This window comes from Dendrobates tinctorius, unplaced genomic scaffold (assembly GCF_039654945.1).
Source record: "Dendrobates tinctorius isolate UK_male_01 unplaced genomic scaffold, ASM3965494v1 ptg000084l, whole genome shotgun sequence".
Lineage (NCBI taxonomy): Eukaryota > Metazoa > Chordata > Amphibia > Anura > Dendrobatidae > Dendrobates > Dendrobates tinctorius.
In genome coordinates, this window is record NW_027361752.1 from 7,782,994 (window position 1) to 7,808,508 (window position 25,515).

A 25,515-nucleotide genomic window follows, 5' to 3' on the forward strand; every position below is an offset into this window, starting at 1 on the left:
GAGTTTTATTTTTTTATTTTTTTTTTTTAAATGCTGTGGAAGCGTGGCTGAAAAGCAATGTCTGCCTTTCATTTATTCATTTTCATAGACTTTATATTTATTATTACTTTTCTTAGATTCAAGTTATTTCTGAGACTACTGTGGGTTTTTCCTTCATTAAACAAGGGGTACCAACAAATTTGACCGTGTGTGTGTGTGTGTGTGTGATACTGTATATACACTGCTCAAAAAATAAAGGGAACACTTAAACAACAGAATATAGCTCCAGGTAAATCAATCTTCTGTGAAATCAAACTGTCCACTTAGGAAGCAACACTGACAATCAATTTCACATGCTGTTGTGCAAATGGAAAAGACAGCAGATGGTGATTATTGGCAATTAACAAGACACCCTCAATAAAGGAGTGGTTCTGCAGGTGAGGACCACAAACTACATCTCAGTACCAATGCTTTCTGGCTAATGTTTTGGTCACTTTTGAATGTTGGTTGTGCTTTCACACTCGTGGTAGCATGAGATGGACTCTAAGGCTGGAGGCGCTACCAGGAGACAGGCCAGTACACCAGGAGACAGGCCAGTACACCAGGAGACAGGCCAGTACACCAGGAGACGTTGAGGGGGCCATAAGAGGGCAACAACTCAGCAGCAGGACCGCTACCTCAGCCTTTGTGCAAGGAGGAACAGGAGGAGCACTGCCAGAGCCCTGCAATATGACCTCCAACAGGCCACAAATGTGCATGTGTCTGCACAAACGAGTAGAAACCAACTCCATGAGAATGGTCTGAGTGCACGACGTCCACAGATGGGGGTAGTGGTCACAGCCCAACACTGTGCAGCCTTCCAAAGAAATGTCACCTCACACCATTACTGACCCACTGCCAAACCGGTCATGCTGAAGGATGTTGCAGGCAGAAGATCGCTCTCCACAGCATCTCCAGACTCTGTCACATCTGTCACATGTGCTCAGCGTGAACCTGCTTTCATCTGTGAAGAGCACAGGGCACCAGTGGTGAATTTGCTAATCCTGGTGTTCTGTGGCAAACGCCAACCATCCTGCACGATGTTGGGCTGTGAGCAAAGTTTGGTATCTAGGCAACGATGCAAAATGTTGAATATATTACAAACTATCAGCATTCTGCAGCCTAGGTAAAAAAAGACATTACACAGACAATGCCTTTAAGTACTTTGCATAGATCATACCTAAAAATGTAGCCCTTGCAAGGGTGTAGCAATTACAGTTGAAGAGGGTGCAACTGTGACCGGTCCCGTGTGGGAGGGGAATCTGCCGATGCCAGCACAAATTTCACCAGGATGTGCGTCCCTGCATTGGAATGCGAGTTGCCGGCCAATCAGAAGCAAGCAACAGACGTCGGCTTGCCCGCAACTGGCAGCAAGTCAGCTGCTCGTTTCTATGCTGGCTATATAGGTGGATGCTACATGCTGTGGGAGCAGGAGAAAGTAAGAAAAATTGTTTGTTTATTTTTAAATAGAACGGAAGGGGGACATTGTTATAGCATGGGGGGCATTATTACTGGAAGTCGCCCAGAATGGAGGACATTATCACAGGAAGAGGCCTAGGATAGGACATATTATTAAATAAAGGGTCCAGTATGGGGGACCTTATTACATGATGGGCCCAGGTTAGGGGACATTGTTATAGAAAGATGCCCAGGATGAGGGGGATTACTATTGGAAGGACCAAGGATGAGAGCATTATTACAGGAAGGGGCCAGGATGAGGACATCATTACAAGAAGAGGCCCAACATGGAGGATATTATTCCTGTAAGTAGTCCAGGAAGAGGGACATTATTACAGGAAGGTGCCAGGATAAGGGAGATTATTACATGGATTGCGACTACGCATATCTTTATAAGATCTGTAATGCCTCAAGGGCCCATACATCTGAACAACATGAAGGTGGGTGTCCTGGCCCAAAGTTTGCACCAAGGCCCATTAGACTCTAGTTATGCCACTGAGCCATTGTACCATAATACTATCCCATCTCATGTCATATTTTTAAATATGATAAATATCTAACAGTGCTAACCGTAATACTGTTAATATAAAGCTGTGCGTAGATAAGCACAGTACAATCTTTATTCCTGATAATGATCTTATCTTTATCTCCATTACATATGAAACCTCTATAATATAGATCATCATTGTCATCAGAGAGAAGAGACTGATGTGTGATCACTCCTATACAGGGACAGAAAGTGCTCTCAATCATAATAGAAGGGGCGACAGCAATGCTTAAGTGTTCTGAAATGTGCACAGAGGCATTTAGCCATGACAATGATGCACTGAGCACTCTAACTTGCATATTGCAATAAAGTTCTTTTTTGGGGAAAAGGAGGAATGGATTTGAACATTAAAATAAACAATTTGTATTATTAATTCATCCCCTACAAGGCTATGTGGTCAGCTTGAACTGTAAATGTAGGATGATAAACTACTGTTAAAGGGTACAGGTCAGCAGGCTTTTGCTTTGTAATCTGAGAGCATCACAATGTTTTGGCTGAGAGCTTGATTCCAGTGATGTGTCACTTTCTTGGTTTTGCTTTACTGTTTCAATAAAATCAGTGTTTTATCAGTAGGAGATCATCACTACAGGACTAGGTGTCTGGTGCCTTCTAGTCCAACCACGCCCCCAGCACTGATTTGCAGTTTTCTGTCAATATACAGTGTACACAGAAATCAGCCAATGAGTGGTGTGGGCGGAGTTATACACAGCTCAGTATTTAGAGCACTGCTACATCTGCAGCAGAGAAATCTGTGACTCTATAACAACTGATGCACCCAGTAAACTAAGTGATACATCGCTGGAATCAGGGTGTCAGCTCCTACATCATGTTGCTGTCAAATAATATAGCAAAAACTTGCTGACAGATTACCTTTAATGCTCATTTAATTGGAAAAACGTAAAATGTGAGGCCACGAAGTTGAGCTGTTGCTAGTTGTCCTTTAAAAGATCAGCTTTATTAAAAATACTCCATGGGAAAAAAAGTTTGCAAATTAACTCTTTTCCATAAAGAAAAGTCATCTAGCCAGTGTCATTTGGAGGCACCTACCCTATGAACCAATGTCGTACCCCTTATTGAGCCTTGCTACATGACTAGGGTTCCTCCAAAAGTGCATCTGGGGGTCTTATTAGCAGCCAAATCCTGTTCTCATAACTTATAACATCTATAGATGATTGTTTGTCTAGGAGAACAGTTGATAAAATAGCTATCCCCGGTCAGTGGCACTGGTGATGGTTTTTCTTTCTTTATGGGAATTTATTTACATGCTTACAATTAATAAAAATCCTTCAAATTAACCAAAATTACTGCTTGCTATAAATAAATCAGTTTTTTAAGCAGATGGAGGATGAACAAGAGACAATGAGGACAGAATGTGATGACATAATCCAGTAATCGCGACTTTTCTGCCTTCTCTGCAATATAATTAGTAAGACATTTTATATATCCAGCTGTATCAGCCTCCTGGTGTCATTTACCCATTCACTAGAGACACAATTTATCCGCATTTTACGTCTGTTTATGGCCTTCACAAAATCTTCAGCTAGTTCAGCATAATTCGAAAGTAATTTCCTTCAATGAATTGGTACCAAATGGTTACCGAACAGGCGGAAATCTGCCATGGCTCTCCAATAAAACAGCAACAACATTAAATCTGCAAAGTTCCTCTGCACATAAAAAGCCATGTGCTTGTCAATGAGAGATATCGGAAGAGGCCTATGGAATGTGCGAGTTGGGCAAATGGTTGTAGAGAAGCAGTGTCAGACTGAAGAACATGGGGCCCACTGGAGGATTTGATTCTGAGGGCCCACCTTCCCCCCCCCCACTTAAGAGCCCCATAGCAGCTGCAAGGTTTGCACTATGAAGTCTCCTGAAGGAGAAGCCAGGGCCCACCGGAGGATTCTCCGGTTCTCTGGTGGGCCAGTCCAACCCTGTAGAGAAGGATATGTTAAAGCAATGCTATCTTTGGCCATCAATGTGCAATCCTGGACATTGTATTTAATTAAAAAAAAAAGAAAAGGAAACATCATATTTCTTCACATTGACTTTACCTAAGGCTGGATCTAGCCATGTAAACTGTGATGCCCTTCATCCAATATTGCCGAGGTGTTCTGCGTTGGGTTACTGCAGTCACAGAAAGCTCCACTGACCCAGTCCAGCAACATACAATGGTCTTCCTTGGAAATTCTAACATGGACCCACATTCTTTTTACAATGTTAGGCCTCATTTGACATCTGTGTTGCACGTATGTTATAGCAGTTTTTTCACGGCTACAACATGTACCTATTATAATCTATGGTGCTGTTCGCATGTCCATTTTTTTCTGGCAGCATAAATGACAAGGGCCAAAACAAGTCTATGGGTCCGAGAAAAACAGGTGCAGCACATGGATGCCATCTGTGTTTAACATCGCATAGTATAGGAGAAGCTTTGTAATTTATTTCTTTGTCTATCCGTGAAGAACACTAATGTACCATTTTTCACATAAGTGTTTAAATACGGATATGTGAAGAGGCCTTTCAGATGCTGATAGTGTCTATAATCATCTAGCCAATCAATGTACCAGAACAAGGTTTTGAAGGACATTAGGGACTATATGTCCCCCTGATAAAGTTATTTTAGTGGCGAAACATGTTGGGGTGGGCTTTTGTGTTAGGCTTTATCAATTGTGGGGGGAGTCTAATGCACAAGTAAGGTGGTAGTTGAGGTACAGTGCTCTCAATTAGACAGCAATATTGCAAAATCCATAGCTGGGAAATTTAGTCCACTAGTGGCATTTTTATAATTACGTTAGTATTGGGTATATGATATCATTCACTGTTATTCATCATCCATGTATACCCTTTCACCATTCCATGGTCCGACCCTTGTTATATAATTAATATGGTTAAAATATGAAATTCAACCGAAAGATGGGAAAGGATAAAAAGAAGGGGTATATATACAATCACAATGCGAGATTCGATCCACCCCAGAAGAACAAACCTTTCCCTCCTTATCACAATTGGTATTTCAGTATTAATGAAAGGCATGAACTGATTGGTTGTCTATTAGCAGAACAGTATAGTGTTATTTCTACCACACTGCCCTCTATCTGCGCCAAGATGAATTGCTGTGATGTTGGCTCCACTCTACTAGAGGCCTCTTAACAATTGGCCAGGGACACATTAGACAGGTGCACCCTGATTACAAAAGAACCAGAGATTTCTGGCGCTTCTCCCAATGCATACTGCCAGGAAGCATTAAGAGAGCAGGCAGGGAGCAAAAGGCATCCAGCATGGAGCCAACAGAACTCACATTATGGCCTGGAGAAGTGAGTAAGTTGGTGTGTGGGGGATGGGAGTCCATGCAGTGATGCCGGCAGGGTTGTTACAAGGAGAATATTGAAGTAAAAAGCGTAAAAACATTTTTTTTTAAGTATTAACAAGAATATAAAAGTTCAAATCACCCCACTTTTGCTCCATTCAAAATAGAACAATTAAAGAAAAAATACATATTTGGTATCGCTGCGTTCAGAAATGCCCGATCTATCAAAGTATAAAGTAAATTCATTAGATGGGTAAACGAAGTAACGAGTAAAAAAATTTAAACGCCAAAATTAAGGGGGTTTTTTTGGTCGACACGACATTGCAATAAAATGAAATAACAGGCGATCAAAACATTGCACCTACTCCAAAAATGGTATCAATAGAAATGTCAGCTCAGCGTGCAAAAAATTAAGTCTTCACCCGGCCCCAGGTCCTGAAAAATGGAGACACTACGAGTGTCAGAAGGAGGGTTGTAGTGTCTGAATAACAGCTGAGCTATTTGGAAATTTAAACTGATGAATCAAAGTTATGTCATGATTTAATGAAGTGACATCTTTGAACTTCAAAGGAAACCTATGTGAAAGTTATGAAAACATAGTCCATTGAATCATCGAGAAGTGAATTCCTCCCCAAGCCCCAGGGTATGACACCACGGATATGCATATCTGAGCACCATTAATAAAGGCATTCACTGCGTACAGTTATAAGTGTAGGCTCATTATTGGCTTCTAAAAACACAGTTTGTAATTTACACTAGATAAGAATTGATCAGGGAGTAGGTGGTCCACTAGAATGGGATCTAGTTTATGGAGTTCTGCCTTTAAATGTCCTATCTAAATAAGTAATTCATTTTTGGAAATGGTGCAACATGGGACAATACAACGTCTCACAACTACATGGCTGTACTTCTGGGACTGATGGTCAGTTGCATTCTCAAACCATAACCTTGGACACATACCCTTGACACTTATAGAGTACCGTAACTACACTTTCGGCAATTTCTTTAATATTTTGTGTATGCTTTAAAGGGAATCTGTCATGTCCAAAAATGCTATTAACCTGCAAATATGGGGTTAATCGGTAGTCTAATAGTATTCTGACACCGTGTGGCCATTGCCATAAGAGCCCGGCTGGTGAGAGGAAATTAACTTTATTCGTCCTGGAAGCCTCCAGCTTTCAGTCTTCAGTACAGAGGCGGCTGTCAGTGTCGGAGCATGGTTACAGCAGCCTATCACTATGTACTGAGAAGTGACTGAAGCCATACTGGCCACACCTCTATGACTAAAAGCCGGAGGCATCTAGAAGCAATAAAATTAATTTTCTCTTGGCAGCTGGGCCTTTAGTGTGGGCAACGGGCAGATTCAGAACGATATTAGCCTGCAGATTAACCCCAAATCTACAGGTTAATTGCATTTTTTACATGACAGGATCCCTTTAATTGCCGGCAGATCTGTGACCCCAAGACGTGCACAGCTCAGGATACAGGAGCCCACAGCTCGTACCTAAGAGCACACCGAGCAGTGTACGGATTCAGTAGAAAGCATATTTATAGACAGCTAAAGTTATGCTTTCCATGAAATCCGTACTCTGCTCTTTGTGGCTACGCTTTCTAATGAATGCATACTTCGCTCTCTGTGCGCTTCGATAGCAGATGCGCGCTCATGTCTCCTGAGCTGCACAATTCTTGGGTTTTTTTGCACAATCCATACGGGTCTCAGATCCCAGGCTCTCACTGATATGCAGATAATAAAAGTTCCTGCAAAATCTATAAAAACTGTTTAAAGTTTATTAACTCTTTAAAGTCCATGTACAAAAGAAAAAGTTGTGCTGAAAGCCTGGTTCATTCATGATCAACTGTGAGGCGCATCTCCGACATCGACAGCTGTCACCACACCCCTCACGCCCTCATATTTTTCATTATTCCTTTCTCTCCTACTCCTTGTACACTCCGCAAGTCTGACGAAGGTCTATGGTGTCAGACTGAATCATTATAACATTAATCACATTGGACTGTCTAATAAACATCACTATCTTCGACTCTAAGAGAGTGCCGGGTTATTTCAATACATTTGCCTCCACAGGGTAGGACTCTCTCCGATCACCTACACTCCAGAAGTGCCATGTCACAATGTCTATAATTCATGATCAGGACATTCTCCAATCCTTGGCATTTCGAATTGAAAGAAAAATGTCATACATTGTGCCAAAACCAGAATCTTAGGTCCACTGCCAAGTGAGCTGTGGCCCGTCGGCGCAGAGTAAATATAATATTAATTGGCATCAATGCAATTGATTGATACAATACAATACCCGGTTGTGCCCAGGGTGCAAGGTTTCTTTTTCTTTAACAGCCTTTGGCTCGATATCGAACCATGATGACTTGATGGACAAATGCCCTGTAGGAAGATTGATCTTATGCAAGCCTAGATAAGTCCACCAGGATCTTCTCCGTCGTTCTCTTCATTGTATCAAGCCATTGGGTTGCGATCTTCCTCTTCGCCTTGTTCCTTCTATTGTTCCAACCATGAGGTCCTTCCCCAGTGATTGCTCTCTTCGTATTATGTGTCCAAAGTAGGTGAGTCATACCTTGGTGATCCTTGCTTCCAGTGACATGTCTGGCTTGATTGGTTCCAAAAATGATTTGTTTGTTCTTCTTGCTATCCATGGTGTTGAGAACATCCTTCTCCAGCACAATATTTCGAAGTTGTCTTCTTCTGTCTTGCTTCTTTATTGTCCAGATTTCACATTGGTAATTTGCCACAAAAAAGACCAAACTGTGTGCGGGTAAAAGAAGGTATCTGCTCTAACTTAATGAGGTGAGACCAGAGCAGGCTTATGGTCAATGGTTGTGCACCCAGTAAAAGATGCTATGTTTCACATTCTTTAATACAGGTCAATGAAAAGACTGGTCTCCTAAAGAAGACTTCTGCCACGGTTTCAACTTTGCAAGAGAATATATGATGTATCAAAGCTCCTTGGTTACAGAATCAATTTCATCCTATGATCTCTCTATATGATTGGTCACGATACCTAAAATCCCTTAATTGAAATTATATTTCCTTTTTAACCTCAATCTGTATTTTAATAAACGTTAACGAGATATTGTCAATAGCACTTGTGATGGAGCGGATAACGCGGGCACGGCACAGTATGGCGCTGCAGTAAGTGAAGCCACCAATAGGTGTCACATGCTGTATGCAGTAATGTTACAGTGCGTCCTCGGCCCACATGGCTCCACGCTACAGACACGGCTAAGGGAATACAAATGTGAAGGCCTTGTTCCCACATAATCGCTGGTAAATGGAACTTATAAATCACGTTACTTACAGTGACCATTTCCAAAGTGAAGTCTTTTTTCGTCGGGGCTGTGCACTGATTTATTGTATCCACAGAACCTACAAGAGCAAAACACAAACATTCATTTCCTCAATGATGCAGGAAAACATATTTACCTTGTGATAAGATAGCAACTGTATTGTTAAGGGACCGGCTCCGCTGTGTAAGTGGTGGCAGGTCATTAAGTGGCAGGAGAGGCCAATTAAGGGCTGGATAAGACCTGGCCAAAAACTGCTACATACATTACTTACGAGTCTAACGCACAAGGGAAAAAACAAAGTCTGCTCACCTATACCAAGAATCTAGGCATGAAATGCTGACCTGAGACCGAATCATATTACTAATATTCCTTATTACTATGTCATATCTTTACTTCTATTTATTGCAATCCATTTTTCTTAGCATTTTCAGCTTTTCCTTAGCAGCAAATATATTTTTCTACAAAGTATTTCATTATTGATGCATGATTACAATTTTACTGTGGCCCCAGCCTTACAGGGAATCTGTCAGCAGGTTTTTGCTATGTAATTTTAGACCATCACGATGTAGAGGCAGAGACCTTGATTCCAGTGATGTGTCACTTACCGGGCTGTGATTTGCGGTTTTATAGAATCAGACTGATTCTATGAATAGAATCAGTGTTTTATCAGCAGGAGATTATCATTACAGGACTAGCTGCCTCGTGCCTCCTAGTCCAACCACGCCCCCAGCACTGATTAGCAGCTCTCTGTCACTATACAATGTACACAGAAAGTTGTGATGTTGTCGGGGTTATACACAACTCAACAACTGGGCTCTGCTAGATCTGCAGCAGAGAAAACTGTGACTCCAACGTAAGTACTGCACCCAGTAAACTACGTGACACATCGCTGTAATTAGGATCTCAGTCATGGTGCTGTCGGATTACATGGTGAAACCTGATGACAGATTTCCTTTAAAAGATATAGACACAGGTGGAGGCTTTTTTTTTTTTTTGTTTAAATGCATGTATTTTGTACTAAAAATTATTTTTGCACTGGAATTTCTTACGTTTTTCACAGTTTGCTTTCTGTGTTGTCCTGTCTGCTGCTTGCTGCAGAATGAGTATCTGTCTGTGAGCTTTCTCTGACTGGAGAATTTGTAACTTTTATTTCCCTTCTGAACTCTTCTCAGCTGATTTATGACCACATAAAAATTAAGCTCACTTCTGAGGCCATAATTCACCGGAGAGGAGTTCACAAAATAGAAAACTCTACTTTCAGAACAAGCTCACTGATGGATTCTCAGATGACTCATTCTGCAGTCAGTAATAAATATAGAACCCAGGCAAATGGAGCACAATTTTTAATTAAACTCCATTGCAAAAATGATTTTAAGCCAAATTTAAATGCATCTAATTAAAACAAATCTCCTCTAGGTGTCTAAGACTGCATTCACACTGCAGGATGCAATATGTTTGCCACTCGGAGGTCATTTAATAACCTGTTCACACTGGCTGAACGAGCTTCAGCTGCACATTGAACGATCGGTAATAAGTGGATCAGCGCATGTAGGCTGCCACTGTTCTCAGCAGCACGGTGCTGGTTTACGCAGGAAGATGTGCTGCTGACAATGAGCATCTTTTGTGCAGCCATAAAGATCATTTCACTTCACAAATGAACATTTTGCTAATTCTTCAGATGATTGGCACCTTGTTTAGACTTAACAATTGTCTTAAAATGAATGTTGTTAGAAAATCTCGGTCACGATAATTGTGTAGTGTTACTAGACCTTGAGACTCATCAGCCCACAGAAACCTTGTCGATTAAAATAAAGATGTTCGGGCACTGAGATATTCACAGCCCCTTTGTTCTGTGTACACCGAATGACAGGTGCTACTAAACGCCACTGATTGATAAACCTTTACCGATCGGTGGTCGTTTAACAGCCTGTTTACACATTCAGGCCAAAGTAAACGACAAGCAATCTGTAGTGGATCTATAGTAGAACTTTCACTGTGCATAGGCTGATTTGCTTCCCTCCAGTGGCGAAGCACAGCTGAGAACGATTTTTTTTATGCTACGCAAAAGATCATTTTACCCGTTGAACAGGTGTCATGCGCATTCATCAGGTGATCAGCGCCTGTTTACACTGCAAGATAATTGTGAAACGAAAGATTTTAAGAACAGTCGTTCACAAGTGTAAATACAGCCTAATTGCAGACTATCAATCTTTTCGTCCAGGAACATCCATTAAAGTCTTAAATGTAACCAGTCCTTGTACTGAAAGATCTTCCATTCACAAAAGTCAATTGATTGAGTCATTAGCCTGCCTTTTATTTCTTTGGTGCCTGATTAAGACTCCCACATGGTGACCCAACCAGGATCCACGTGGTGACCCAACCAGGATCCACATGGTGACCCAACCAGGATCCACTTTGGAATATAGTTTAGGAAGGAGAGATTGACTTAGGGCTTTTACCCATATGTGTGGAAAAAAACATTCCGATATCGGGTCCGAAAAATCGGATGAATGCCGTGCAGGTACAACCTGATTTTTCACACCTAGCATCCAATTTACATCCTAATGAAGTGTGATTGCTATCCGATTGCAATAAGATTTTAACATGAGCTTTTAAATATAGCAATTTTCTGTCATTTACCCATCGTTTTCAAAGGAAATATTCTTGAAAACATATAGATAGATGATAGATAGATGATAGATAAATAGATCGAGAGATTGATGATGACTAATGAAGGTTGCATTGAAAGTGGTCCTTTAAGCCGGTGGTCTTCGCAAAGTGATGCAATTTACCAGTATGCATAATAAATGGTGGAAGTAAAAAAATACATACATAGATAGATAAAAAGCTGTCAACTCAGCAGCCGCGTACAGGAAAATCACAGCACGTGGGCTCCCGCGTAATTTTCTTGACCAGCAGAGGGAAAGCCGACAGCTGGGGGCAGAAGTTTATAGCCTGGGAAGGGGTTAATACCCATGGAGCTTCCCAGGCTATTAATATCAGCTTATTAATATCAACACCATTGTCCCCTGCAAAAAAAATAAAATAACAATATTCCTCATCTGTCCACTGAGAAGATGATAATCCATTTGTCCCACAACAGGTCTAGCTCTGCTATCATCTTCTCTTCTCAGAGGACAGGTGAGGAATACTGTGGTCTGTTATTTTAATTCTCTTGCAGGGGACAATGGTGTAAGTATGGTTTAATTAAAATTTATTAAAGCAGTCTGTGTCATTCTTTCAATTAAAGCACTTTATTACCCCACTTGTCACCACATCAGGGCAAGTGGGAAAACCGAAGCTAAGTGCCAGAATTGGCACATTTTATAGATGTGCCTTTTCTGGGGCAGCTGAGAGCTGATGTTTTAAGCCTGGGGTAGGCAATATCCATGGCCACTTCATAGGCTATTAATATCAGCAGACAGCTGTCTGCCAAGCTTTTGCTGGTTACAAATTATAGGGGATCCTATGTCATTTTTTTGGGGGGTCCCCCATTTTATTAGCCAGTGAAGGCTAAGCATACAGCTGTGTGCTGATATTAATAGCCTAGGAAGCTCCATGGGTATTACCCCTTTCCCAGGCTATAAATATCGGCCCCCAGCCGTCAGCTTTCCATCTGCTGGTTAAGGAAATTAAGCAGGCGCCCATGCCATTTTTTTCAGAAAAATAATCTTTTAATAATTAAATACATGCACAGTGAGCTGCACACACACTGTTCTAATTGTATATGTCACTGACATCTATATATCTATCTATTCTACGTGTATACACTGTATGCAATCTTTCTATTCTTTCTTGGGTCCCAAAGTGATTTTACAGTACACGGCACATGAATTGCTGACTTTTCAAAGGAGATCAGTGTGTAAAAATCGGACAGCACTCGCATGGTCCGAGCGCTGTGCGATTTTTTGCTCGCACCCATTGACTTGTATTGGTGAGTCTCTTTCGAGATACTCCGAGATTTTCTAAGTACAAAAAAATCGCAGATAAGATGTAATCCACTGAATAACATTGGTCAGAGTCCTATCCGATTTTTTATCGGATTGCATTTGTCCGCTTTTCTCACAAATAAGTATGAGCCCTTATAGATACGGCGGTATCTAGAGGAAAGTATCTCAATGCACACAACTTTTTTTGGCACCCGTACAGCAGCACGTGGAGACTGGGCGGCCGCGGACTGACCACAAGAGAAATTTATACTCACATAATAATTAATCTACTTTTCACAAAGGTCTCGGAAGAAACAAACAGCAACATTATACGCAGTAAGTGCCAAAATTCTAAAGTGGCTCCTTATAATAAGGGGAGGCATTTAGCTTAATTCACGGGTCAGGTACCTAAGGATCTAACACTTTTTTAAACGCATTCAGATGTAACGTGCTGGGATTCAAGAAAATGCTCATTACTACAACAGCCGCTTTGGGAACCCTGGCTATTATCATTGAGGTACACATATAGTTCCCCATTATCTATCCAGCATGCTGGGTCATAACGACTAAGGATCTCATAGGTTCTCTCTATCTACTTCTATTTCTACCATGACTGCCTCATGAGAAAAGATTAAAAAAAAATCAACAGTCAAAACTGTATATCAAGCAATCCAAAACCCAAAATAGCAAATCAGTTTACTACTCCTAAAAAAAGTGTAGATCAAAGAGCACGAGACCTTAAAATCTAAAATGTTGCATTAATCTACAGGAAAACACGTGTGCATTGAGCTTGACAAATTTGAAGAATGAGATCTTGAACAATTTAATAGAAACACAAGGGAAACGTCAGGTCCATGTGGTTATGAAATCTAATCCTGCAGGGCTTGAAAAGCCACTTGCATAGCGTAGTTTACACATAATCAGCCGGTACGGCCCATGGTTCTCATAAGTGCCTAAGATGTCACACCTGGCTTTAATAGAAATAACATTGCGCATGAGATAGTAAACTTAATCAGGCATACACAGGTCAAATCTCAGGCAATCTTATTTAATAAGGTGTGAAATACAGCTACAGAAAACAGCAAACAGCTCACAAAACACGACATGATTATGTTAACAGGAAGAAAATTCTACAATAAGGTGGAAAATAAAACAAATCAGCAACGACATTTTATTGTTTTATTGTATTCTTGTTTATGGTCTAATACTAGTTCTGAATTCAGTTTATGCTACAAGATGGCTTCATATAGTAACGGTCTACCCAACGGTCTCCAACACTTGGCTATGCAGATGTATACAGATAGCTGTTGGATGTTAAGAGCCATGAGTTGAAGATCAATTTAGATGGATGAGTAAACTTCTTGCATATTCTGGCATAAGCTCATTTGGACATATTACGGGTCCCAAAAAATTATTTTTTACTCTAACTACGTCTAGATTTTAAATGTCTGGGTGGTCTGCATTACACTGTGCAGCGAAGATCTAAAACATGATCATACATCTACAGGAGTGGGGAGTCGGCCCTCAGACAAAAGCCAGACTCCCCATAGAGAAGGCAGAGAGAGTTTATTACCATTTCTGTCTACCCAACCACTGTCTACACAATGCTGAATAAGCACGCTGTATGGAATATAGGAAGGGCTGATAGTGATTCCTCCTCCAGACCCAGTGATCATTTGATTGTTGAGTTTAAGGAAGGAGCAGGAGCTGCAGGATTCTAGGGGACCCAGTTATCCTTGATATTTGCAAACTTGATTACCTCTGTAACTAGGGCTAATATATCAGACCCAGTTACAGTTAAAATTAAATTTATAAAAGTATTTAAATGTTGAAATGGGAGAGCAAACTGCGTGAAGAAAATGAAAATAAATAAATGACATAAATATAAAGAATAAATTATAAAAAGCCAAGGCCAATCCAAATTGTTTGTTTTTCCTAGCCCTCATAAAAAAAGAGTATAAAATAAAATACAAATTAGGCCCAATGTATTCCAAAAAAGATACCACCGAATGAGGAGAAAAATTTATAGCTCTTTAAATTTTGTGTATATGCATTAGGTATAAAAACTGAGTACGACGTACACTTTCCCTGTCTATATCCAGCTGTCCGCCTCAGTCTTTGTTGTTTGGCTGCAGTGGTCACATCATGTTGACAGCTTTGCAGCCAATCAGTGAGCTCAGAGGATGCTGCAATCTACACAGGAAAAGTCACTGAAATCATCGGTGCAAACAAACAATAGAGACTGGGTGAGCGGTGGACGCCGGAAAGGGCTGTTACTCAGTTTGCTTTTTTATAACTAAAAAAGGTCACATTAGCATATCATAGAGATCCTAACAGAAGAAGCAAGACAACTATCATATACCAATGTAAAAGTGAATAACTTTATTGAAAAATAGATGAAAACATTAAAATTGAAATTCAAGGAGTCCAGGAAAAAGGGCAGGGCAGCTAGAAAACCTCACAAATGACACAACGCAGATGAGCAAATGTACAAAACAAAGATAAATAGATGAAATAAATATCAAAGAATTGACACCAGTGGCTGACAAAAATGTCAATAATAAAGTACAACCGATGTCAGCCACAACCAGGAAAGGCAAAGAGGCGCGCCGACACTCAAAATACAGAAAGAAATACATGGGCTCATTGAAAACAGACAGATACATAAAGGAAGAATACCCGATGTGCGTTTCACTCAACGTGCTTCATCAGGTGTGATGATTTATTGCTAATGTAACATAAGGAACAACGTTTCTAAAAGATGACATCAACAGAAATATTGACATATTGACATATTTCTTTTTTGCCAAAGCAGTCATTTTTGCAGACATGAAGGAGGGCAGCCATATTGGTTGACATCTTTGAATTAGCTTTTTTCGTAACGTGCCACTTTTTAATTGATAGAACATGCTGATGTTTGAATTTATTAATCTAAGTCTACCTTGCAATCAATGGTGGTGATTGTATGTCTGTATATCTATATGTATGAATGCATGTATATTTAGTTATATGTATATTTATATTATGTATATAAAGTATATTTTCTCTATACATTTGCACTGGTGAGTATGGTATGAAGAACAGTCAGCACTCACCTTCCTATAAGGATGTAAACAACCACGGTGAGCAGGATAATTACTATCGCCGCTGAGATGCCAATCATTACCACTTGGCTATTCTCACTGGAGATGGAGAAAGCTGGAACAGTGAAAGAATAAAAGAAAAGCGTTAACTCATCAGAAATGACTGATCTTTCTACACATGATAATCCCGTTAGTGGCATTACAAGCTGTGACATTCATTAATACAAACATTCCTTCCAATGAAATTATCATAAAGCGCCCTCCTATGTATCGCAATAAACCATAATGACTCAACCTTTGTAGTCTGACCAGACAGAACAATTGCATCCAATGGGGTCTATTTATAAAAACATTTGTTGAGCTAAAGAACCCGGATTAATATTTATGGCAGGTCCCTTGTCTGTTTTCCTCTATAGCTCCAGGTTATTTGATAGGTTATATGCTAGGAATACACCATAAATCGCTATTTTTCTAAAATTCCAAGATATGAACACCTATGTATGACATGTAAAAAAAAAATATTTTTTACATATGGTAGCAGTTATATCTAGTTACAAATGTTCAATACATTTCAGCCTGTAACCTTCATCTATTTTCAGAGCTCTTGATAAGCAGTTTCTAAGCTGCTCCTAGTTTCGGATTTTTCTCATATGAATAAGTCTATCACAGTAAGACATGTAAGGTCTGTGTGTTCTAGGTCCTGCTTTCTTCACTAGCTCTCATGTATGAGCACAACTTCATTTGTGAAATTATCACCCCTTCCACAGCTCAAGAAAGATCATGTGCACTCCTTCCTATCTAAACCCTGAGTGAACCACCCTCCCTAAAAACTCGACTGCTTTCCTCCCTCTCTCCAATCTGATCCACAGTGTACAAACACCTCTCTTCCCTTCTGCTATCTCTGATAGCACTGACGGACTTTAAAGCAAAGCGAGATGTCAGAAACAGAAACGTTCTTTTGGATCCATGTCAGATTTTGCAGACCAGCTTGTTATATGAAGAACTGTACAGTAACTTTGTTGTTGGACCATTTTTAATAAGGACAATTTAGCAAAAAAATCCTTAAAGAGTAACTAAACTTTCATTTTTTTCAAATAATTTTGTCCAGATTCAAACTTTGTAAATCATTTTATGAGGGGATTTATCTTCATTTCATTAAAAAATGCATGTAAGTGGCTGCCAAAACTTTGCTTTTCCACGATCAATTTTCTGGCAGTTGGCTGCATTAATATCAGAGTGTAATCATTTGGAGTACAGATGATGGCAGTGATGGGTCAGCCCCTGTCTCCTCCTCTGAGTGTTCAGTTTATCAGAACCTCCTCCTGAAGAAGCTTATCCCCCAGAGTTAATCAGACATAGTTGCTGACCCTTTCACTACCATCATCAGTACTCTAAATGAGTACTTTCTGATATTAATGCAGCTAAAGGTAGGGAAACAGACTGTGGAAAATCAAGGGTTTGGAATCCACTTACATTAATTTTTTATAATGTCTTGAAAATAGTAAATCAGGCAAAACTCAAATTCCCCTGTTCGCACAGATTTTCCTTGGAAACTCAACTCACAAACGAGTTATTCTCCATTTATTTAATGTCCCTTATTATGCACTGGGATCTATTCAGAAAAATCATATAAAAAATAGAAAAATGCTTATACTCACCTCTCCGCTCACCTCCCCGGCCATTCCGCTCTTGATCGTCACCTGACTGGTTCCTGTCACATATTCTGATGCTCCACCGATCACGCTCGGATTCTAGTTCTGATGAGACCAGTGATGGTTCTTTGCAAGTGCACAAAAGGATACAACGTCATGACATCACAACCTTATGCAAGTGTGTGCAGAACCATCCCTGACTTCAGAGCCAGAAATCCAAGCCTATTGTGAGCGGCGGTGATAAGAAGATGCGTCGAAGATCAGACGATGATGGTGACGAGTGGAGGGGATGGAGAAATTATTATTTTTTAACCTTCTGATGGCCCGCTACAGAACACAGAAATGGAGAAAATTACAAAAGCGAATTACAAAAAAAAAGTCTGCATTTTGATGAATGCTAATTATTGTAAAATTAGACTAGAATTCAATTTCACTCAAATATATTCGCTCATCTCTAACGAAGGCAAATCTCAATATAAAGTGGTTTTCAAAGCTTCATAACTTTCCATGCTGGACAAAATTATTTAAAAAGAAAAAAAAAAAGAAAAAAAGTTTAGCTTTTCGCTGAATTTTCATTCAGGCAGGAAATGAAAATTAACATCTCAATACATAGGTATACATAGCTATTAAAGGGATGGTTCCCCTTTGTCTGTTTATGAGCGCTCCACTCCCCAGCCTTATGTTGTGAGCGTGGGAACTCATGCTTGACTGACATATTGGACCAGAGAAAGCTTTGAGCCACTAACCAAAACTATATGCTCTGGATGGTACCCCAAGCGGCAGCTTTGCCCCTGTAGCATTGGAAGCGCAGTGGTACTGCCGCTGGCTGGGAACGGGCGCTAACAGCTCTGTAAAGTCAGGATCTGCCTATGACTATGTAGGGGGGAGAGTTTCCACTGTGTAAGCAGGCCGGAACCAAGATGGTTGTCACCAAGGTTCCTAGGAGAACTGTTTTCGGGGGACATAATTAGGGGATGGACCAGAGACATTTCTAGAAAGAGTGGGGGTGGAGCGGATATAAAAGGAACGCAGAACGCCAGCAGGGGGCACTTGACAGAGCAGGAGAGAGAGCAAGAAGCCTAGGTGGCGCTAGAGAGCCGGAAGAAGCCAGCACCTACCAGGGAGATTGGACGGGGACTCACCGGTATCAGGGAGAGGACAGCATTGAGCAGCACAGCAGGGGGATGCCGAACTGACGACCACGGTCGCACTCCAGACACCGAAACCCGTGACCGCCGCAGCTCCGAAACTAACCGCGGCTGCGGCCTGCCCGCTGCCACCCGCGGCCTGACTCCAGCCTGCAGCTGCGTCCTGTCCGCTGCCACCCGCGGCCGCCGCTGTCCAACTCCGGCCTGCTGCTGCGGCCTGCCCGTTGCCACCCATGGCCGCCCCTGCCTTGCTCCATATTGTGACTGCGGCCTGCCCGCTGCCACCCGTGACCGCCGGAGCCCCAACACTGACCGTGGCTGCGGCCTGTCCACTGCCACCCGCGGCCCCGCTGCCCGACTCCAGCCTGCAGCTGCGGTCTGTCCGCTGCCACCCGCGGCTGCCGCTGCCCGACTCCAGCCAGCAGCTGCGGCCTGCCCGCTGCCACCCGCGGCCGCCCCTACCTCGCTCCGTACTGTGGCTGCAGCCTGCCCGCTGCCACCCATGACCGCCGCGGCCCCAACCCTGACCGCCGCTGCACAACGCCAGCCTGCGGCTGCGGCCCGGATGCTGTGCCCTGCGGCATCCACTGTCCCATTCCAGTCCGTGGCTGCGGCCTATACGTTCAGGCCCACGGCCGCCACCATCTCGCCTCTGCCAGAGGGCCCAACGCTGAGGGACTCTCCTGGGGCCAGTTGTGCCCCCACTCCACCTGGGCGTAGGAACGCCAGAAGCTTACGTCAACTCCTCGTCAGCTGGGCCCAGCAGCTGAGACACCGAACAGACACCTCCCGGACAACCACTCTGCAGGACATCAGAGAAGGATAAGTGACACTTCGTCGTTAGCTAATTATAGTTCCTGGACTCATAGTCGGCCATACAGTTACCAGCCCCGACCGGGTAGTTAATATTGTGTTATCTGTGTGTATTGTTGTTTGAATCCCTACAAGGACAACTATTGTCAGCTTGCCAGTTAAGTTACTTGTATAACCCCTATATAAAAGTTGAATTTAAGCTTTCTCCGTCTCTGTCTCGTCACTGCATCCTGCGTACCTGCGAATACCACAACTACAAGGCCATATAAGAAGAGATCGATGAGCTGGTTATTTTCCTTGGCACTTGGGAATGATGCTATTTTGTGCTGAGGTGTTAACACTAGATGTTGCGTATACATACTAATTAACACTTCTTTCCTCAGGATTGTGACAATGTTGTGGGCATTCCAAAAATGATGGTGAGAATGTAATAAAGAAAATACGTTATATCAGGTGCAATTCACAGACGTTATAACTAGAGGGGATATTTAGCAAATATAATCAGCTCTAAATGTGCTGTTGCTGAATTATTACACATGACCCAGAATGAATTGATCTGAATTTCTGGCACTGTTGATAACCTGAAGGTGCTGCAGATCGGTCCCCTCTATGGATGTATTTATAACATTCCTAAAATCAACTGACTCATTTCACCATATATGCACATAATCAGAGGTGGACATATCATTGATGCAACCTGTGCAGCCACAGGGGCCCAAGACCTGAGGGGGCCACTACCACCTCTAAAAAGGTGAAATTGAACATGATGATGAAGTATTAGACTGCAAAGAGCCCATATATTGTTCTTGCTCTGGGAACTCTCCTGTCGGTGTTCACTCCTGCGCATAATAAATACAGTATCTCACAGATAGAAGTCTCAACTTTGTGGACAGTCAACCTTAACACATGGAGGTGGCTATTAACAGGCACATCCAGAAAGAGCAGTAGTCATGAATTATGTGGTACTCGCTATAAAAGTCTAATGCAATTTATAAGAACAAACAAACAGATATTTACTCATACATCAAAATTTTATTTTGGCAAATAAATTTGAGCTAATCTCAATACTGGAAAGCTTATACTTGCTCTGAAAATGCAAGTGGAGAGAGAGAGAAAACCTCGCTGACGATAAGAATTTATATTCTACAGGAGAGAGAGAAAACCTCACTGACCATAAGAGCTTACACTCTAGAGGAGAGAGAGACGAACCCCACTGATCATAAGAGCATACACTATACAGGAGAGAGAGAACCCTGCTGACCACAAGAGCGTACACTCTACAGGAGAGAGAGGAACCTGCTGACCATAAAAGCTTACACTCTACAGTAGAGAGAGAAAACCCCACTGACCATAATAGCTTACACTCTAGAGGAGAGAGAGAGAGAAACGAACCCCACTGACCATAAGAGCATATACTATACAGGAGAGAGAGGACCCTGCTGACCATAAGAGCTTACACTCTACAGGAGAGAGAAAACCCCACTGACCATAAAAGCTTACACTCTAGAGGAGAGAGAGAGAGACGAACTCCACTAATCATAAGAGCGTACACTATACAGGAGAGAGAGGACCCTGCTGACCATAAGAGCTTACACTCTACAGTAGAGAGAGAAAACCCCACTGACCATAAGAGCTTACACTCTAGAGGAGAGAGAGAGACGAACTCCACTAACCATAAGAGCGTACACTATACAGGAGAGAGAGGACCCTGCTGACCATAAGAGCTTACACTCTAGAGGAGAGAGAGAGAGAGAGACGAACCCCACTAACCATAAGAGCGTACACTATACAGGAGATAGGGGACCCGGCTGACCATAAGAGCTTACACTCTACAAGAGAGAGAAGACCCCACTGGCCATAAGAGCTTACACTCTACAAGAGAGAGAAGACCCCACTGGCCATAAGAGCTTACACTCTACAAGAGAGAGAAGACCCCACTGGCCATAAGAGCTTACACTCTACAGGAGAGCAAGAGAGAGAACTCTGTTGACCATATGAACTTACAATCTACAGAAGAGAGAGAGAACCTTGCTGTTTATAAGCGCTTATATTCTACAGGAAAGAGAGAAGCTTACCCTCTACAGAAGAGCAAGAGAGAGAACCCTGCTGACCATAAGAGCTTACACTCTACAGCAGAGAGAGGGAACCTTGCTGACTATTAGAGTTTATGAAGAGAGCGAGAACCCAGCTGACCATAAAAGTTTACACTCTACAGGAGAGAAAGAACTCCGCTGACCATAAGAGCTTACACTCTACAGGAGAGAGAGGACCTCACTGAGCATAAGAGCTTACACTCTACAGGAGAGAGAGGACCTCACTGAGCATAAGAGCTTACACTCTACAGGAGAGAGAGGACCTCACTGAACATAAGAGCTTACACTCTACAGGAGAGAGAGGACCTTGCTGAACATAAAAGCTTACATTCTACAGGAGAGAGAGAGAACCCTACTGACCATAAGAGCTTACACTCTATAAAAGACAGAGGACCCCACTGACCATAAGAGCTTACACTCTATAGAAGAGAGAGACTTACGCACTGACTCTAGAGATGGAAAACGGCTCTGCTGAACAAACTGTGCTCCACTGGGCACCGCTGATCTGTGATGACCCAGGTACTGACCACCACTGTACAAGGTATGATACTCCACTACATTTCCTAGGTGTAAAGCATTATGAGGACGCCTGTGGGCAATGTAAAACGCCATTATCCCGCTTTTTAATGCTTCAGCAGTGTGGAAAATGGTGCCTGGCAATTGTTTTTTTTGTGAACCGCAAATTGAATCTTAAAATATTAAAATTCTTCTCAAACCGCAAATTTCAGGAAATGTAACTCAAACCCATTCCTCCAAATATCAATCCACTCATCTCTAGTGCTAAGGCTCCAAAATGAAACTTTGCTCTGGGTGTTGGAAAGCCTAGTTATGGTGCTGGATGGAGTACTATTTGGTATATAAATAATAAAAAAAATGACAATATCTCTTTATATCTAATTAAATGAGACCCAGTTTTCAAATTAAACCAAGACCGACTAAAGTCAAAGAAAAAATAATGTAAAATGGAACCAAAATAAAGCTAAATCTGCTTTACTGGCATCGTAATAAAATTTTAAACATTATTTTTGCTCGGGTCCACTTGCCAAATCGCTCGTCTGTTCTTGGTACAGTTCACAACGTATTGTTATCATAGTTTGCATTAAACTTTTATTTACAGTCACTACCAATTCCAGCAATCGAAGAACAAGCCTATAATTGACTTTAATTCACATGTAAAAACACATGTAAAAATTGGATGTGGAGAGCTGTACTCAATGGCTGTAACACTGTGACTGTGGGTGGCATATTGGATTTCACTTCTAATGTATGTTTACATGAGTTTGTGTAAGGGCATCACTTCTACGCTCATTTACAGCTGCGGCTTTTCAACAGTTGTGTTAGGAAGGAAGCAGCGGATAGTTATCTAATGATGAATACTCGGGCCTTTTTTGGCACACAACATTGTAGAACAGGTTTTCCGTATATATTCATGGATAAAGTGTCACATTTACATGTTTTTATCTGTCATTCTGGTAATTAGAGTCATTTAAGGAAAGATTATGGCTTAGTGGTATAATTGGGGCTGTCTAATTATAAGACATCCTGTTATGTAGAATATGGCATGCAGACTGTATAAGAAAGACTTCACTCTTCGATAGATTTTGAGATTTTCCATTATTTTGCTATATATTTCCTTTGCCATTTTAAAAAAAGATTGATTTGATTCACCTTGAATCAAAAATACTGCAAACCCTCTTTTGCCTCGAAAAGATGTGGACTGTGTTCAACCCAATTCAAGCTCTTTAACTTAAAATCAACCCTAGTAATATCCAGGTGACCTCAACATATATGGCTGCGGGTTCTTCATTGCTTTGATGGCACACACTATCCGTACAGTTTGTTCAGTATTTTTTTGCTCTCTTAACTTATTTCTAAGGATAAGCTGTGACGTCCTCTTACTATCCAGATTCACCACAAAATGACTGCTGTATTTCTTGCTTCTGCTTTTATACAGGCTTCCTGGTTGGCTATGCAATGCCATTATGTGTACACCTGCCTGAAGTCATGTTGTGCTTTTCTGATTGATGCCATCTTCTGCAATGTGTAAAATGGCAAAAGCTGTGAAGTGAATTGCAAATTGTTTGGATTCACCAAGTTCAGCAATTTCCCAAAAATTCTGCCCAATTTCAATTTTAATCAAATTGTTTGGCTCAACTCTATCTACCAGACAACTCATGTTCATATAAACTATTGGGACCACCTTCAATGAGTCTGAGAAAAATACTGCTGCTTGTCAATGCGCTTTCATAATGTATTTGACCCATCCATATATTACCGTATATGGATCTTCAATCATTATGCTCTCAGTAGAAGCTCTACAGCTATGGGGCCATGCTGATCCTATTTCATAGCGTACCAGTCAAGTAATTATTCGTCACTCCACTCTTGTTCTTGTCTTGCACATATTGCTCCCTTCAATGGAGCTTAATATCTTATGAAGCAAGACACAGTCCAAAAGCCAATACTTAGAAACAAATCAGGTACTCACCGACAATAGCTAATTCAGTCTTTATTCCATAAACAATTGTAAATTACTGGTAGAAGGGTAATAGCCATACTCCCTCCTCATTCCCCTTCAGCACGACAGCCTTTTCGCATGTCAAAGGACGCTTCTTCCGGTTGCACCTGCTGAAGCATCATGTGAGATGCGAAACGACCATTGAAATGAACTGAGAAAAAGAAATACAGCTATTGCATGAAAGAAGCATCATATGAGATGTAAAATGGCCCTTGTGCTGAACTGCTATTGCTTGTCTGCCTGTATTTTACCATTGTTTATGGAAAAAGGACTGCGTCAGCTTTTTTTCGGTGAGGAGATACATTGTCACACTTCACTTTGAATGTTATATTAATGAGGTATTGCCTGTTTTAGGAGAGAATTAATTAGTGAAAAATGCCTAATAGTAAGAATCCATGAAACAAGATCCATGATATAAAAAAAGGATATATATTGAGGATGCAAAGGAAGAGTCTCACCCTGGCACTTGTAGGGACGTGAAGGCCTCAACCAATCCTTATCGGTACTGTCCAACCCCAGATATCAAGTATTATAGGCAGATTACAACGAGGGCAATCTGGGCTACAGCCTGGGGCTCGAGGCTCCAGGAGGGACCCATGCATTTCCCCCATTATAATTCATAATCGCATGTGTGTCTCACCGCCGCGGCCGCAAGTGATTTATATGATGCTGCCTTTCCTGGACCCGCACTGACACATGTTGTCTGGAAGGACCCAGTATACAGAGAGCGGGTGCATCTGTTTAAAAGCTGAAGTGACTCATGCTCCTAACTTAATGGTCTGCCAAAGAGGAGCCGGCTCCCACCTCCCACGCCTGAGCTGAGAAGGCTGACCAAGCCTTCCTGATCTCCTGATGTTCTCGGCCCTACTCCTCCTTTCAATCTGGAGTTTTACACTTGTGTGATTGAATCCTAAATGGGAGCTTAATAGAAAATCGCTGAACACTCATGGAATTTCCCAGGTTGGAACACCCCTTTTATGCATATTTTTAAGAATTGTTGTTTACTACCTGAAATGAGATCTCTACATTTTTGTGAATTTACAGCTTCGTCCCCAGCTAAGGAGAAGAAACACAATTTGTAGGACAAATATTTCTTGATCACAAGCATCAGAAAATGCCTAAATAAATAGATCAGCCTAGCACTTTCACTAAAATTGTATCCCTCGCTGGTCCCGCGCTCTCTGGCTTTTATCATGTCACACTTCCAATTCTATCTCCTGTTACTTTATCTTTTTTATTAAATGTTTGGAGTCACCCTATCTCGTTTATCATGTTGACACATGCTTGTTGAAAAACACTTAGAATTTATGGCGTATGCTCTTGCTTTTTACTGTACTCAGATGTAATGGACTGTTAAATGTGCATGACAATAAAATTATATAAAACCACCACTGCACCTCTGGGGTAAGCAGCGGGGTTTAAAATCGCACCTGTACGGAATATCACCATGCACTTCAGGAATGTGTAAAACAAGGAAAATTCATCATTAAAGATGACTGATGTTTGATCAGTATTAACTTTAAATTTTAAAAATAAAAAAGCACAAATTAAGAAAAAAAAAAGAAAAATACAAAAGGTACATAAAAAGTACCAAAAATGTAATTCCTTGCATTCATTAAAAAGGTTGCTCGCTA

At 41.4% G+C, this 25,515-nt stretch overlaps 1 protein-coding gene and 1 long non-coding RNA gene across 3 annotated transcripts in view; one reads left to right on the forward strand and one right to left on the reverse strand.

The window, feature by feature from the left end:
- The window catches only part of LOC141097340 (uncharacterized), a 32,508-nt gene extending 23,871 nt beyond the window's left edge, over positions 1-8,637 (forward strand). The window contains exon 3 of the long non-coding RNA XR_012233919.1: positions 8,222-8,637. This is a non-coding gene — a long non-coding RNA (uncharacterized lncRNA). The remainder of the gene's footprint in view (positions 1-8,221) is intronic.
- Positions 1-25,515, reverse strand: part of EPHA3 (EPH receptor A3) — a 595,991-nt gene that overhangs the window by 140,213 nt on the left and 430,263 nt on the right. For both annotated transcript variants that reach the window (XM_073584429.1, XM_073584428.1), the window contains exons 8-9: positions 15,670-15,772; positions 8,657-8,724 (exon numbers count right to left, since the gene is read on the reverse strand). In XM_073584429.1, the coding sequence (XP_073440530.1) occupies positions 8,657-8,724; positions 15,670-15,772 (171 nt within the window). The remainder of the gene's footprint in view (positions 1-8,656; positions 8,725-15,669; positions 15,773-25,515) is intronic.